This window comes from Alosa alosa, chromosome 6 (assembly GCF_017589495.1).
Source record: "Alosa alosa isolate M-15738 ecotype Scorff River chromosome 6, AALO_Geno_1.1, whole genome shotgun sequence".
NCBI classification, from domain to species: domain Eukaryota; kingdom Metazoa; phylum Chordata; class Actinopteri; order Clupeiformes; family Clupeidae; genus Alosa; species Alosa alosa.
The window spans coordinates 16,203,413-16,220,903 of NC_063194.1; the positions used below are offsets into that span (position 1 = coordinate 16,203,413).

At 40.7% G+C, this 17,491-nt stretch overlaps 1 protein-coding gene across 2 annotated transcripts; it reads right to left on the bottom strand.

Moving 5' to 3' along the window:
• Positions 1-6,093: 6,093 nt before the first annotated feature.
• On the bottom strand, positions 6,094-17,388 carry farsa (phenylalanyl-tRNA synthetase subunit alpha). Of its 2 annotated transcripts, XM_048245960.1 has the most exons (15): positions 17,202-17,388; positions 16,570-16,707; positions 16,193-16,291; positions 15,925-16,043; positions 13,563-13,655; positions 13,314-13,442; positions 13,086-13,201; positions 12,911-12,995; positions 12,215-12,314; positions 11,923-12,018; positions 7,961-8,129; positions 7,744-7,821; positions 7,418-7,532; positions 6,687-6,827; positions 6,094-6,438 (listed from the first exon to the last, which is right to left on the bottom strand). In XM_048245960.1, the coding sequence occupies exons 1-14, from the start codon at positions 17,346-17,348 to the stop codon at positions 6,722-6,724; spliced, it is 1,590 nt and encodes a 529-aa protein (XP_048101917.1). In that variant the 5' UTR covers positions 17,349-17,388; the 3' UTR covers positions 6,094-6,438; positions 6,687-6,721. The 2 variants fall into 2 exon arrangements, with proteins under 2 accessions (XP_048101917.1, XP_048101918.1); XM_048245961.1 differs by lacking the exon at positions 11,923-12,018 and having other exon boundaries at positions 6,094-6,827; positions 17,202-17,387.
• Between the last annotated feature and the right edge of the window lie 103 nt (positions 17,389-17,491).

A 17,491-nucleotide genomic window follows, 5' to 3' on the forward strand; every position in this document is an offset into this window, starting at 1 on the left:
TCACCCATGGTGATGAACCATTCCAATGCCTTCCATGTGTGGGATACGGATGACGTGGTCATTCCCCTGCCCCTGCTGGACGATGAAAGTCCCCTGGGAAGCCCACTCCTAATGGCTGCCATTCCTTACATGCCCTCCTTCTTCCCCGCACACATGCATAGTGCCCACAACAGCCCAGCTCAGCACAGCCCCAGCGTCAGCACAGCCCTCCCACAAGACATCTGAAAAGGATCTCTGAACAGCCGGATTTTTATCAGGAAATCAAAAGGAAGCCAAGCTGAACTCAAAATGCAATCAGAGAAGATTTAGTGTGAGGAAAGAAGCACGTCCTCCATTTACTGTAATCTCAGCTTTGGAGAAGATGAACTGACATTAACCGACTGCTAATATGTTTTTTTTAGCCATGTAAAATGACATGTTAATGCACCAACCCAATTCCCACCCCCATGAAACATCAGGTCACTCTGAGGATTAGGGAGAAGCCACTCTGACCCCTCAAAACCACAATGACTCAACAAGATGAAATGTACTTCATAATGTTTTCATATTCCCATATTTACGTAATGTTTTATCCCCAAATTCAGATTGAAATAGACGCATACCACTTTTCTGTACCCAGCACCACACAGGGCAACATTTGATGCTGATGTTTCAAATGTCCACTTCCAGCACATAGCCACATGACACCAAGGACAAACATGGTATTCAAGAAGGGAACAGAGTCCTGACCTGAGAACACCTCTTTTTGTTGACATTGGGCTTTTGGAGTAATGAAACAAAAAAACTCATTGCTCAAGGTGAAATGAAGAAGCCAATATACTGACTTGCAGAGAATTGTTGAGAAACATGACTTGGTCTGACATGTGTAGAGTTCTGACTTGGACTTGCTTGGAAGGTCAAATGAGCAGCTTTAAATATACATGTGCATTACATCTCAATTATTTTGGAGGATCTCAATGACATTCCTTGATTTTTAACAGCACTATAGTAATCTTCGTATAGTAACTTTGGTTGTTGTCGAATCAAATGCCAAGGGGAGCAGGTTGCAGTTTTAATTGTCAAAACCTAAAAAGATGCATTATGACCATGAATAATTATGAAATTCTGAATGAACAATGGAAAAGAATGTTCCCAACATTCCTAAGCATTCTATGCACCTTGTTTCAGGCGTTTGTTATGCATTTGCATACATTTCAGCTCATGGCACATGAAATTAAACACCAGAAACGAGGAATAGTAGTAACTTTATCTTTTAACCATGCCTTTCAGTGTGTAACAGTCATTGTAGGTCTGCATGTATGTTTATATTTAGTAAAAAAAACCCTGCAAATTGCACCTTTAAAGCAAGAATCACTGCATAAACCACTAAGACTACTTCTGTTGTAAGCTTATGATACCAATAACCTTGCTGTTTACATTAAAACAAACGGTTCTTTGAGTTGTCCGTTTCGTTTGCATGTTCTCTTATGTCCCTGGCTGCAGATCAGACTCAAATCAACAGTTTAGGCATCTTAGTTCAATAGTTTTGTCTAATGGGCCATAAAGTGTATTTTGCGCTTTAGATTTGGTAGGTGGCTAAAAACAAGTTCATCTCTTCAGCAGCCCCGACATGCTATTTCTGGATGAGGGATAAGCTCATCATATAACACTTAAGTTGTTACGGCAAATTCAGTGTAGCCTGCACAACATTTAATCCGTCTCTTGGGATTTCCTCGATCTCTACACCTGCCCACTGACGCACCACCGTGTTTACTAGCAAACACATTAAACTGTTAGTTGGTACACACATTGGTAGACTATTATGTTAAGACAACTGTTAAGATGACCCTTTGCCATGGACCCAACTGTGCACATCTAATGTCTTCTGTGGTGGTCCTGCAACAAACACTATGTATAAACAGATCAGTGCATGTGTGTTCTGCAGTGACAAATTAGTGGAAACCAGTGGGATTACGTAAGGATTATAGCTCAGACTGGAGACTACTTGGAAAACTATGTTTGAGCTCAGCGTTAAGTGTGGAAGTAACATCTCTAGAGCATCTCTGATTCTCTGGTGAACTATAGCCTAGGCCCTAGTTTGAGTTGCTCACATTCATCTCATAGAAATGAGAGATAGAGATGAGCCCCCTCACCCCACCCCCTATTAGCCAGTTATATCATATAAAACTGCTTCTTATTAAACCAGGCCAACAATGTGTAGAACAGTCTGTAGTACATGTTTACAAGTGATTTGTAATAGTGTCTCCAATGCCAAGCCAATAACTAGATGTACCGCATAGCGGTACAAAATATGACCGCCGCTCAGTCCTGTACATCCGTTCCGCGAAAATAAATCACACTTCAATTTGTCTCCATATTTTACTCCATCCCCCACTCTTGAAACTTTTGTGTATGCTTGTTTGGCATGCCTGAGTGTGTGTGTGCGGCTGCACAGAAAGTACCCTACTGGTGCTGAAAAGGTGAATAGATTATAGAATAGCCAAAGAAGATGTAGAATTGTTATAAAACCTTTAAAATCTCTAAACAATCACAAGTAGGGCAGTTCATCACAGTTCATCCATTGCAACTGGATTGATGAAAGGTCACTTACACCTGTAGGCTACATTGTATTTGGGAAAAGCAAAAGGTATCAGCATAATGTTATTTATTTATTTATTTTTATGTATTTATAAACAAAAACATCTCTGTCAGTTCCATGCCGTTTTCAACAGCTATCAAAAACAAAGGTCATTTTTTGGATGGATGGATTTTTTTTGTGAATGTTTCTTCTTCTACATAAGATTTTAGTCATCTTTAGTTCATGTAATATTTTTATTGTCAATGCACAAATTAAGTAACAGTAGTCTGAAACGTTATTGTTAATGCACAAATTAAGTAACAGTAGCCTAGTCTGAAACGAAATGCTGTTTTACATCTAACCAGTGGTGCAAATAACTGACATGTCCAAATGGGCCTTGATGAAATGCGTCGCTAGACTGTTCATACACATTTTAACGGGCCAAAGTTGAAGAGCTTTTGTCCGTTATTGTTAGTGCAAATATAGGCTGATTCATGTTCCCTTGCATTGTTTAACTGAGGTCCATGGCTAGTCTGGCTTTCATCAGACCAAGCTCAATCTTTTAAGAAATCAAAAAATAAATAGCGGGCCGATCAGGCTGGGTTCACCCAGCCTAGTCCATAGGCACCCGATATTGTTTAATTTTCCGATTGAGATATACACGCTCTGGCTATTCTAAATGCAAAAATGCATCAGCTGTTTTACATCTAACCAGTTGTGCAAATAACTGACATATCCAAATGGGCCTTGATGAAATGCGCGCCGCTAGACTGTTCATACACATTTTAACGGGCCAAAGTTGAAGAGCTTTTGTCCGTTATTGTTAGTGCAAATATAGGCTGATTCATGTTCCCTTGCATTGTTTAACTGAGGTCCATGGCTAGTCTGGCTTTCATCAGACCAAGCTCAATCTTTTAAGAAATCAAAAATAAATAGCGGGCAGATCAGGCTGGGTTCACCCAGCCTAGTCCATAGGCACCCGATATTGTTTAATTTTCCGATTGAGATATACACGCTCTGGCTATTCTAAATGCAAAATGCATCAGGGAGTTATGACAAAGCGGTAACTAACAAACTAGATCCTAATAGAAAGTTGTTAGCTTCCCTAAGCTACAGGTAGGATTATAAAGGTAGGCCTATTGACAACATAAATTGTCAATAGGCTATGCTGGCGACACAAATAAAATCTCCTTTGGAAACCAATGGCTTACGCCTTACAGTATCAAGCGGACTTAAACTGTCATATCGTGGCGAAAAGTTGTAATAACATTCACGCAGCTCCATGAGTCAAGGAAAGCGCGAATGAAGTAGCCACTTCTAAATGGGACCCACTACACAGTAGCTTAAGGTGTTTTGCTAAAGCAGCCATAATGAAATGAAGGTGTCATTGTTTGGATACTTCACACACACGTGCTTTTTAATTTCACAGACTACAACTACCAAGCTGTAATCAAAGCACATCGATTCCCCTCTCACACCCTGCACGCACTTAAAACGAAATAAACAGGCGTCTCAGTCTCACGCATGTATAGGCAAAACTGTATAATAAATGACAGTCGAAAGATACAAACAGTGCTGCTATACATTTGCTTGGTATAACCGCATTTATAGTTTTCTACAAATGCAATAAATCAAATGCCTCCATCACTCAACCAACGCTTAACGGTAACATTACCTAGGTCCTTATTGATATTACAAGATTAGCATTACCTGCAGTAAAAACCAAGCATGTCCGATAAACATCCTCAGATTTATTTAGGCTTCAAGAAGAAATGGGAATTACACTTCATGTGAACATGAAGTTGTGTGTCCCTATCCTTATTAGATGTTAAGCTGCGGTAAATTACAGTCCTTGTATGAAGCGTCCATTGTTTTTCCAACCCACTTTTAACTTCCAACAAAATTACGTCTCACTGCAAAGATCGCCATCTAGTGGACAAGCGACTACTTCTCGCCAATACTGAAAATGCAGCCATGATGATGATGATGAATATTTATTTTGGCTTTCTTTTTAATCCTACTGATTTTCATTTTTTACCGGGGGCAAATCACAAATGAGTGATTATGAGCCAGGTTGATGTGGGCCCTTGAGACCAACATACCATAAAAGATTCACAGAGAACTGTGTCTGCCCTACCCTCCTTTCTTCGGGGTCCAGTCCAGCGGGGGCTGCAGATGAAAACGAAAAATGACGGTTCCATGCTATCCATGTGGGGGTACATGCTCACCAAGTTTTGTGTACCCGGTCTTTCAGTGTCGGGAATCCTTGTTGGTGTCGTCACTAAATGTACACATAAATTATTTTATTGTAAGGCCCCCCATGAACGAAAGTACACAAAACTTGGCATGCATTCAGAGGGTGTCATAATGATCCTACACTTTTAATTTCGTGCAGTTTTGACCTTGTCAGCCAGAGATATTGAGATGAAAACACCTAATTTTTTGCTTTTTAATTTTTTAACTAGGTGGGCTATACATGAAATAAGTGGTAATGGGATGGGTTGACATGCCCCTTAAGACCAACATACAAAAAGGTGGACCTCCTAGGCCCTCCACGGTTCTCGAGATATTCACAGAAAACTGTCTCCGGCCACCTACAGGCCAGTTGGTGTATAGTAACATAAATTAATTTATTGTGTGGCCCCCATGAACGGAATTCCACAAAACTTGGCGTGCATACAGAGGGTGTCATAATGATCCTACACTTCCAATTTCGTGCAGTTTTGACTATGTTAGGTCACAGATACCTTCAATTACACCACCTCATTTTTACTTTTTGTGTTTAACTAGGTGGCTATACATGAAATGAGTGGTTATGGAATGGGTTGACATGGCCCTTGAGATCAACATACAAAAAAAAAGGTCCTCCTAAACCCTACGGTTTTGAGATATTCACAGAAAACTGTGTCTGCCCTACCCTCCTTTCGGGGGTCCAATTCAGCAGAGGGGGCTACAGATCAAAACGAAAAACGATGGTTCCATGCTATCCATGTGGGGTTACATGTCCACCAAGTTTCGTGTACCCGGTCTTTCAGTGTCCGGGAATCATTGGCGGAAATTTGGGCATCGAAAAAAAAAAAAAAAAAATCTGACTAAACCTATATGACCGCCCGGCTTAAGCTCTTGGCGGTCATAATAATTAGGCAAATGCATGTGCTTAAAGACCATGTCACCATCCTTTTTTTTGAAGAAAACAAATGAGGGATCAGATCATTTGGCAAAACCCTTGCAGTAATTTTGAGGACCTTCTGAAGGTCATGAACCCCCTGTTGAAGTTGATTGCCTTAGATAATACCGTTATAAGGATTTCAAAATATCCCTAAGAAAAAAAACAGGCTACACACATTTCATGGTACTGGCACTTCATTTGAAGAAAGAGGTTGTAACCATGTGGAAAGCAGTCATGTAATCCAGCCTGCTTTCCTGGCAACACTCAAATAACTTTAAGTCTACTATGGGGCATGTTGCTGCACACACGTCCATCAGCTTAAAAGAACATGGAATCTCCAAGGGTTACAAACAACAGTCCACTCAACTTGACTTGCCAAATCAACAGTTTACTTGGCATTAGTTCTCCACTTAATATACTCAATACACAAGTCATGGCTTTTGAGATGTATATCAACTGAGATAATAAACACATCCACACAAGTGTTCTGGGTACAACTTTAATAAATCACTTCAACCCTGAGTGAATTTCCCTTCTTATGGGTTCACACTGGACAGGAGTTTAAGTATGGTTTTGTTATGATTTTTATTTTTACAAACAAGGTAGGGAGATTCAGATTTCAACCAAAGTAGCCATTAGTGCCAAAGCAGGCCCCTCAGAAGCATCTCTTGCTGAGATGAATAACTCCTGGTCAGCGTCATCAAAGGTCTATCTGCTGGTAATAAATCTGTTTTAGGTCCACCATCCAATTTGGAACAGATGATTTTAAAAATAACGATTAATAGCTTATATCCCACACACTGCTTGAAGAAGACGGAATTCTTTTTTGGCCAAGTACTCAAAGACAGCGGGATGTGTCCGATGGTCACACACAGACAGAGTGCAGTATAAATATGAAACCAGAGAGTTGGCTGGCTTAGAAGGGCCACAGAAAATATGAGTCCTTAGTTGACAGCTCACCAGGATATGGATTTGGATACCTGCCAGGTTCAAATTCAAGAGTCTAGTCGACAGATGGGGCTGTCGTAGACCATTTGTAGGTTGACCTTGTGTCCTACAAGCTCACGGATGTTGTTGATTCCATACTTGATCATAGTGGGCCTGTACAGATGGAACAAGTCATAATTAAATATGTGAGAAATGTCATTACATTCATATGCTCAATCAAGTAATGTTGATACATCCAGTCACACTGAGATGCATGCAATACAATTTACAATATATTCCCCCATGACAAATACAAGCACACAGACATCACTTTAAAGTTTCAATGTTTCTTTTTCTGGAAATTAGAATAATACAACCTAAATTTAAATAGGTCAGTAAGTGCTATGTCCTAGAATGTGACTGGATGGGGACAGGGCATGGACTTTGGCCCCTGGAAAACAGCACATGACAAGAGGCTAAACTGGGACTAGACACCAGACTTGCGCACAGCTGGTCAGAGATGAGTGCCTCATGGAGTGGGCAGAAGGTGTATACAGGATGTAAAACAAATGTTGGTTTGGATTATGTCATGTGGTACATGTACACAGTAGACTCCCCATCCTCACAAATGTCCTTTCCTTACAATTAGGTCACACTAAAGTAACAACATTAGACAACTGTTTTTGTCAGACCAGCTCACAGCCTGGAATCAGGCAGGCAGGGAACTGTAGGCTATCAAACCATTTTCAATTAATAGCAATTACCTCTCCAAGGATAGTCCCCAGGCAATGACGGACACTCCCTCTGGGATGCCCATTGGCAGCAGCATTTCCGGCCGGAACACTCCAGAGTTACCCACCTCTACCCACTTATTTAGCCCTGACAATGGAAGGGAACAGGGAAGCAACAATATCAGCATGGAAGCAATCCTACGCCCATAGGTAATTTTGTTTATTAAATGTTACACTCCACAAGGGTATGCCAAATAAAACAACTACTGGTACTCTGGTTCCTTTTTGATAAGAAAAAGTAGGTACTAAAATCCTGAATGTGATGCGTATATAAAGCAAAGGCTTAATGGCCGCTATACCTTCATGATAGCTGAAAATTTCCATACTGGGCTCAGTGTAAGGGTTGAAGGCTGGTTTGAAGCGTAGTTTGGTGATTCCTGTAAATATATATATATATGATTAATATATATATTAACAAAAACAGACTTCGAGCAACACAATTTTTATCCAAACTTATTATTGAAGGATTTAGAGCATCAAATGTTTGCTATTAAAAACGTCAGAATCAAAACTGACCTAATTTTGTGAAGAACTGATGTAGAATGCCCATGAGGTCACCCAGGGTTAGCCCATAGTCTGCCACCACACCCTCTATCTGGTGAAACTCGGCGAGGTGAGTAGCGTCCAGGGTTTCGTTTCTGAACACCCTGTCAATGGAGAAGTACTTGACCGGTGTGAACTTTCCCTGAAAGACACAGACACTAAAATTAGCATATTAGCACTCAGACAGGATTACAGTAGTAGTAGAATTGAAAGCAGTAGTATAGTATTGGGAGGAGTCTTTCACTTAATATTGTGTAAATGTTTACTACATCAATATAAAACCTGTTGAGGAGTACAAATCTTTGTCCCCATTTCCATTCTATAATCTGAATCACAACTGTGTCATATCGTGCAAATAAATCTAGAATTATAAACTGAGTGACTGACTGACTAAGCCTCTGGGATGTGTCACAGTTTACAGCTTGGCACGTGAGCTAGTGAGCTAGCTAACTGCCAACACCCTGAATATTCCTTAAACCCAAACAATAACCAAAAGAAATGTGAAGGGCATTATGCATTTTTTGCTCCTCTAGACAGTTGCCATTTGGCATGGATACCTAGGGCCTGATTTGTTAAGATCCCAAATAAATAGTCCTTAATTGTGTGTGCATGCAAACATATTGAACGTCTGGTTGGGGAACATTTTGCGGATGATCAACCAAGATAAACAGCGTAAATAATGAGTAAGAACATAAGGGGGCCAGGGCTCGAAATTAACTTTTTTTCTCAGTGTCCCGCAGCTGTCCCGAATTCTACTTGCCACTGTCCCGGACTTAAACACCAGTGTCCCAAATTCAAGTTCTTGTTTTTAATAAACAGCATAATAATCAGTAACTTGCATCACTTAATTAACTCGTTCTGGTCCACCATGTCAGTTCTTAACAATTTATTAAACACCATTTCATTAATCATCTGCTGTTTCACACAACACTCATTTTCAGAGATTGGCGCTTTTGGCTTTTTTTGAGGTTGCACTAAACATTCATTGTCCATCGTTTTGACGGACAGGGTTGTAAAACATTCCGCCAATAATCTATTTTCACGTGTCTTTAATTTCAATGTCAGTTTGGTATGATGTCATGGCCACAGATCTCAGTGAAAACAATAAGTAGCCTAGCGTGGAAATTACCACAAAGCTGTCAGATAGGCTAGCCTACTCTCCTGCCACGCCTCACCCTCAAATGCGTTCCCAATTAAATGAATTAGCAAAACGAAGTTAGAATATGTATCTCGATGTAACAAGCTGTTTTGACATTGTAAACGTTCTCTAAGAAGAGTGTAAAGCAGTTTGCAGTACCCTAAAGTTAACCACAACGTCGTCTATTGCTGGAAAAAATATTTTTTTAATTTGATAAACTAATATAAACGCTCGGCGGGCCGGATTAAAGTGCATGGCCGCAGTTTGGACACCCCTTAGAACTGCCACAGCGAAATGTCAAATGCTAACTTAAATAACTGTTTTCATTGTTATAGGCTACCTTGCAACACTATCGTTTTGTCAAATCGCAGTTGCAGTAGGCTATTTAGCTCAGCATGATATTGGTGACGCTTTTGTCTGTCAATGACAGAAAACACGCATACCGCTTTAGTCAGAGAGGACTGTCATCTCGTTTTTTTTTTAGAACACCAGTGTAACCTTAGGCCTACACTATCAGTCAAAAATGTTCACAATGTCATGAAAACAAATGCCATTTACCTGCCTGCTAGTTAGGTAAGTTAACCTCTATATCGGAAAGTGACCCATTAGGCCTACTGCCCTTGCCCTATTTTTGTGTCGGCCTATAAGTCACAATATTCATTTAACCAATACGGCAGATTCCTAAGGAAACGCAAGCACCCAGCCCATTTGGGTATCTTACTATATTTGTACCAAAAATAACATTGTAGCCTACAGTGATTTGAAGACCAGTAGCCTAAACAGTGTTGTAAGGCTGCGTGTACAAAACCGCTTTACAGATTTCTTTACAGATCAGCTGGCTAACGCTGCTTTTGCCAGCTGCCCGTCACGCCAGGTCAAATTTTGTATAGGCCAGATTCTGTATTTTATTCAGACAAGAAAGATACGTTTAGATTCCCATGTGAACAGTTTAGGGAAAAAGTACCTATTTTGAAATTAGCTTTGCCATTTTTTCTACTGTCCCAGAGTTGTCCCAGACATCATTCTATTGTGTCCCGGAAGCATTTTTTATGGTCCCCGGGACGTCGGGATATCGTTAATTTCGAGCCCTGAAGGGGGCCAGCCGTATGTAATGAGGGTTTTGAGCCTTTTGTTGGCCTCCATCTTGGAGAGTCTGATAGATGAGACTGACTGCGAGTGCTAAATGGACTTCAATTCTATGAAATTAGAGATGTTAGTGGAAGAGCCAGACAGACATTTTTGTGTGCTATAGAAGATAACTCTGACTAATACAACCTGAGTGAGCTGAATAGTGAATGTTTTGAATTTTTACTTTCATTTGGCTTCAAATAAGTGGCAATAAATTCATGTTTAATATAATTTAATTTGCATTATGAAGATTGAGTAAAAATAACAACTAGATATATTGCATAGCTGTAAATGGCATGACCACCGCATGGTGTTGCTACCTGCTACCCAAAGAAAATAAAGCTGGCAAGTTGTGGATGAGAGAGACAGACAGACAAACAGAGCGAGCATATTTGTAAGAAGGTGAAGTGTGTGCCCCTGTGTGATGTGTTTGCCTGTACGTGTACGTGTACACGTGTGTGCATGCATTTAAGTGTCTGCCTATACAAACTTGTGTGCACAGCCTCACTGACACAGGTCTGCAACAACAGACAGTACACTCTCGTGACACCCAAATCTGTCTGTCTGTATGTGCATTGATTGCACAAGTATACGTCTGCAATTATATGGTGCTCATAGTGATAACGCATCAGTATGCTGTACTTTTACAATGTGAGCATGTGTAATGTCTGTTTGCATCCTGTACAAATGAATATCTGTGTGTCTGTACTACAAACAGCGAATTGCTAGTGTGTATATGAGTGAGTGTGTCTACGTGTGTGTCTACATTCCTTATCAGCCTAGTAGGGCTGCATGCCCAGGAAGTTTCATGTGCTGAATAGAAACCCAGCTGCTAACAGCACCAATGTCTGCGGAGCGGAGTGCTTGACCAATCAGCACCTTAGTTTCAAATGTATCAAATACAGATATCATAAAACATGCATACAGAATAACCACACTTGAATGCACTCAACTACAAAAAACATGCACACAGATCAATCACGCTCTTGAACCAAAACACTGAACTACAAAACCACACCATGCACACAGAGAGAAAAACCATTCCCAGAGTTTCCGCTGTAAAACATGGGATTGAAACTGGTCAAATCTTATGTTTCTCTGAAAGTCATTAGACCAACATTCTGGTAAAATTACACCGACCAGTGATGGTCCCCATTACCAAGGTGGGTCCACATTATCAACCTCCTCCCCTTGGAGTGCCAAGAAAGCATGGCTAATTTCTGCTTTCAAAAAACAGACACAACAAGAAAGGTATTTTTCTTCTCAATGCAATGCCAGTTATAAATCAGGATGACCAACTGCAGAGCTGCTCATGGAAGGCAACACCATGCCCAAAAATCATTACAACAGCAGACACTTGTCAAGCAAGCTGGAAAAAAAAGTTCTTTATCTGATTCCTCTCTAAGAGTGAGCAACATTGATATGTTTAGGGTCCAAAGCTGTACAAGGGTACATAGCATCTGAATCCCCAATAAAATATAACTGGCTTTGCTTTGAGCCTTTCTGGGATTATTGGAATTGGGTTGTGCTGCAGTTCTGCGTGGGTTAGTAAAGCCCTTATTGTGTGTGGGTTAGGAGAACCAGTGCTTGTGGATTAACGGAAACAGTGGTTGGCTTAGTACAACACATGCACTTCCATTTACATTCCCACCATCTTGCATGCTTCTACCTCTTCACTTCTTCTCCTTCTTCGTTTACCACCTCTTCTCTTTTTATTAGGTTGCCCTTCTTTTTTCTCTAACTTTTTCTTTTCTTCTTGTATGCACTGCAGGACAGGAAACCCTCAGTCAAACAGCTTCAGAACCAAGAGGTGATACACCCACTTTACACATGTAGGGTCCTACCTCTCTCCACCAACTCATTTACTGCTGTGAAATGTGGTTTACAAAAGTGTAATGTGAGTAATTTAGGGGCGTCAAGTGAACATGAAGTGTGTTTTTTGTGTGAAGTTAAGTACATACCTGCTGTGCCAGCTTGTAGAGCATGCGAGCGCTCACAGCTGTAGTATGTGTACGGAGGATATTCTTCTGAGCCTCTTCTATCTTCCAGTCGTACTTGTATCTACAATATGACAACAGGTTAATTAAAAATGGGCCAGCGTATTAATACTGCATACATCTATTATGAGGGGCATTTGTAGAGCAGCCAAGATGCTAAAGTATTTCTGCCGCCATGATCATTAAGACATTCAGAATCAACCAAGAGAAGACTACCCTTTCCCTGATTCATTACATGCCATATATGGCTAGTCGCTACATCTATATTTCTATCATTATTAGTTATCCAGTGACTTAGACAGAGGCATTTCAACATATGAATGGGTCATTCAGCGTCAAATCAGATAAGATTGTTGCTGCACCATTATCAGATTTGTTCAAACCTTGTCTATATCATGAATGGGTCCCAAGGCCAAGGTGTATAAGATATTTCTGTTCAAATCCTATGACTTCATATTGTTTCAGCCCCCGATATTACTTCAGTTTGACAGCCTGAAAAACGCATTATCTGGGAAGCATTGTTTGGCCATTAACATCTTGAAAAGTATCAAAATCTGAGACGGTGCAGCAACCATTTTCCTGTATTCTGATATGACACAGAATGACCTGCATGCAGACCAAAGTACGGTATTTGTGAATCCATGTCTGAACCCATCATACCCTTGTGATCCGAAGCCTCCCTCAGAATGGACCTTTTTTACTCTCTCCAGGTAATCCTGGGGGAATTCGCGGGAGACAGCAGGGTCTACAGTAAAAACATTCAACAGAATACATTGTCAATACTTCTGCATTCTGCTGGGAAGAATTAGTCAAAGAAACAAATCACTCTACTCACCAGATAAGAAGAATGTGTCGTGTTGGTCTCTTGCAGGATGCTGTTGTGGCTGGAAAAGGGAGTCGAAATTCCAGAAGGAGCTCTCAATGAAATTGTTTGTGGGCATTTCTGTGAATCTGCAACAAATCAATTGGAAATCAAAGTCGGAGCAAAACGCTGTACAACAGAAACTCAGGCACATTTTTGTCCATCTATGTCTCAAGTTCAATGAATGACCAGAGAACCTACCCCATCTCCAAAAAGATCTGTCTGAACTGTGTGCGCACTTTCATGAGTGGGTGCAGGTGTCCACAGTCCAAAGCTACACCAAGGGCTTCAAAATTGTACGGTTTGAAAGACTTCTGTTTCCAGCTCCCACTGTGACAAAACAGACATGAGGCTTTAGAACTACACATAATAACATTACGCCTGCACCTGTCAGGGTACTGGCCTTATAAGGGCATTATTTGCTAGAAAGCACAGCGCAGCCGGTCTCACCTCGTAATCATCTCTGGCGTGAGCTCAGCCTCCTGCTTGGTGATGATGGTACTGAAGGAAGGGCCTTTAGTTATCCAATATGACTTGACAGTCCTGCAATTTATTGAAACAGGTGTTCAGTAATGTCATCTAGCATAATATGAAGTTATCTTAAAAGTCAAAACAATGGTGCTCCATAAAGTTGGTAAAGCACTGTTCTCTTCAATTCAACTGCTGGAAAATAGAATTGTAAAATATTTCATGAAAGATATGTCTTCTACAAAAAAAGCTCATCACGCTCCCCAGATAGTCACAACAAGATGACATATGAACCCTATAATAACAGGAAAGGCAATAGCAGCTTGTCCCTGGCCACGTGTTAATGCATGATGGGAGTTGTTTCCATCTCCCATACGAGAGTTTTTATCTTGGAGAACTCAAGGACAAAATGCTGTGAAGTAAATAGGATGGAGCTTTGGGGAGGAAGGCAGGGAACACAGTGTGACTGAATCCATTTATGATATTAAAAGAAAAAAAAAAATATATATATATATATATATATTACTACCACTCCAGCCGCCGTAAAGCTTCTCACACTGGAACACAGCCATCTGGGTCATGTCTGTGCCAAACACCCTTGCTTCCTGAGCACAGAACATGAGCTTGCACCATCCCACGAGGGAAAGGGCGGGCTTACTTATCTTTTGTGATATCAGAGAAATGGAACAGAACCCTCATTTATACATGCTTGCCTGTGTTCCCCTGTGCATGGATCACGCAATGATAAGCTTCTATGGAAGAACTCATGTGAAATACAATTTTTAACAAAGTTAAACTGGACAGTGAAATTCAGAGACTAAATGTTCACAACTCCTAAACTAAGAGTGAGTCTTCGTTGCTATGGATGACGTCATTACTCATGCACGAGCTTGACTGAAGTGACCACCTTGATTGGCTGATGATTGTAATGCGGGAATGATTCCAAACACCTCCCTTACGATGATGAGTGACAGGTGACAGGTCTGAGAATGCGTGCACTACACAAGTAGTGCGAAGTACGGAAGATGATAAATAACTGAATAAAAAGGCCTAGCCTAAATGAATAAAGAGTAAGGCAAAACAAATAGCCTAGTAGCCTAATGAAACATAGGCCTACGGATTGATGCAGTATCATTGCAACATTATTAAATGAATCTGTCACCATATGCCTACGTTTGCAAAGAGGAGAACATTTTAATTTGATTCACAATGAAACGTTACATTTAATTTACATGTTAACAATGAGTAGTTTTGGTTGTTGTTGTGGGAGTTATTGCGTCCCTTTTATGAATGCAAAATTGTTCCCTCGCGATTGGAAGCTCCTGTTGCTGCATAGGCTACGCATTTCAAAACATCGCAACGTGAAATGCCACAAAAAGCTGTTTGTGAATAGGTCTTAGTGAGTTAGGAGTCCTCTCGACTTCTTTTAAGCGGTCCCAGACTTAGGTGCTACTTTTAGGTCTAAAATGCTTCGTGAATTACTTTTAGTGAAAAAAATGAGTCTTAAAGTTAGGAGTGACACGCCCATTATTTTTAGGAGTTGCTCCTAAATTCGCCACTTAGGAGCTACTTTTAGCCTTAAAATTCTTTGTGAATACGGCCCCTGGACTAAACCAGAGACAGATGGCAATTGTGTTTATGTTTAACAACATTTCTGTTTTTGTTTTCATATTTACAGTTTTTGCCTATCGCTTGCACACTTTTTGCTGAATCTGGCTCATTTTGGCAAAACTCTAAGCACAAGCAAATGAGTCAGCACTCACATCTATGCCAAAATGAAACACTGCAATCAAAACTTAACCATCCTTTCTAAAATGTCATTCTTGCAACAAAATGATACACATGTGCACCATTTAAATTACTCTTTCAAATCAGCAGCAACACACTGACATGCTTTATCTTTCATCTTTTATCTGTACCGTAATTTACTTAGACAGTCTTTTCTGAAATGCTCCAGTAATCAGCTTACTGTTGTTTTTGTTTTAAGATTGCAACATTATACATACAACACACACACACACACACACACACTATATATTGGTACAGATACATGGCAAGACAAGTAGCCTCAGTTTTTCAAATAAAACCTGTTGTCTAGCTCCCTCTGCTGACCAGAGTTCAACACTAAAAAGGTCAAGCATCAGCACCTACTGTCAACACTATTCTACTGTGAGAGCCATTCATTTATAAACAGACTTTGCAGTGATCTGGTCAATGCAGTGCATTACACTGCACACAGAAAAAGCTGAAATTGTGTACGCAACTGCACAAAAGTAGGTTAGGTATGCTGTAACCAGAGGCTTTTTGTTACAGACACCCACAACAGGCGGATACAGAAACTCACACTTCTGTCAGCAGTTTCCGTTTCTTCAGCTCATTCTTCTCCTTCTCATCCACATCAGCAGCAATGCCCTTCTGGATCTGCACCAGCTTCCCCTGGACGGAATCATCTATTTTCTCCACCTGCCATACATGATCCCACACATGGGTCACACATTTGAACCTACATAGTTACAGCTGTTTAAATTGACAGCAACACAAAATAGGCCAATACGTGTTTGACTACTACACATTAACACTTAGCAATGCACACAAACAGCAAAAAGACGCACCATTCTGAAGACTTTTGGCCCAGCCTCGTGACCTTTGTCCACGCGAATCCATTTGTTGGACATGGCTTTGCTGAAGCCCACTTTTCCACTTGGCAGTTTCTACAGGAGAAATGCAAAGATGCATAAGCTCACAATACAAAAAGTATTTCAAAGGGGTGCAACAGACACATTGAATTAATATCATACATAAGTCATAATGGCCATCAGCCATTTGGGTCCACTAATATCCAAAGCATATACGGTTGGTCATAAAATCTCAGCTATTAGGCGGCCACAATAAAGTGTGCTTGTGTCGAGATGAAAGGATGCCGTCAAATATGTTGCAGTCATGTGCGCTTTGGCCTCAGCTGCTGGTGTCTTCGGCATCTCTGACTCACCATGAGTTCACTTTGAGCAAGACCCTCTTCAGGGATGGCACTGAAGACTCGGGCTTCATGACTCCCCTTCTCAGCGGTCTCCTGTCCCTCCCCAGTCAGCTCCCAGTGTTTAGACGAGCGTTGCTCAGCTAAGATAATCTGAAAAATCAGCAGAAAGGTGAGCCTATTAGCTGATAACCACCGTAAGTAAACACAGGGGGGTGAACACAAGTGGAGCTATACAACTGAATGTGTATGAACATGTGTCATATAACACAATTTAGCACGAGGATCAAATTAGGCAGCAAACCTATACTTTTAGAATTTAGCTTTAATTTATGTTCCTTCATAGCGAAACATGACAGTTAACACAACTTCAGTGAATACAACGTCATGCTAAGGCTCAGCAGTAAGCAGCTGCTCTATGTTCACTTGATTGTTTGAAAAAAAACAATTGAAACACGTCTTGATTAACTACGTAAAGTGAAATGATTGTTTTATTACTATTTACAGAGTACTATGTTGCCTGTAACCATCGTATGCAAAAGGTATTGCATCAGTTCATTAAGGGACTGAGTGAATGGCTAGCACCAGATGACGGAGGTAACTACTTCCGCTAAAAGGCAACAGCGAATCGTTCCAGTAAAACTTACATCTCCCAAGGACTGGAGACTTTTAACAGCACCAACAACAACTTGGTGGTCCACTGAGAGAGATGTAGCCACATCCTGGCTATCAACACCTCCGTCGACGGCTTCTATTCTTTTCAGAATTATTTCCAATACGCCGGTGTCTGCCATGCTTCAGCCCTTACAAGCCCCTGAACCGTCAGAGGAGCGGACGTGACATCACTTTCTTTACCGTAAATACAGAAATGTAAGCCTTGCCGTAAATAACAATATATATGACGCTATTTGTAACACCCTTCTCAAATTAATAATTT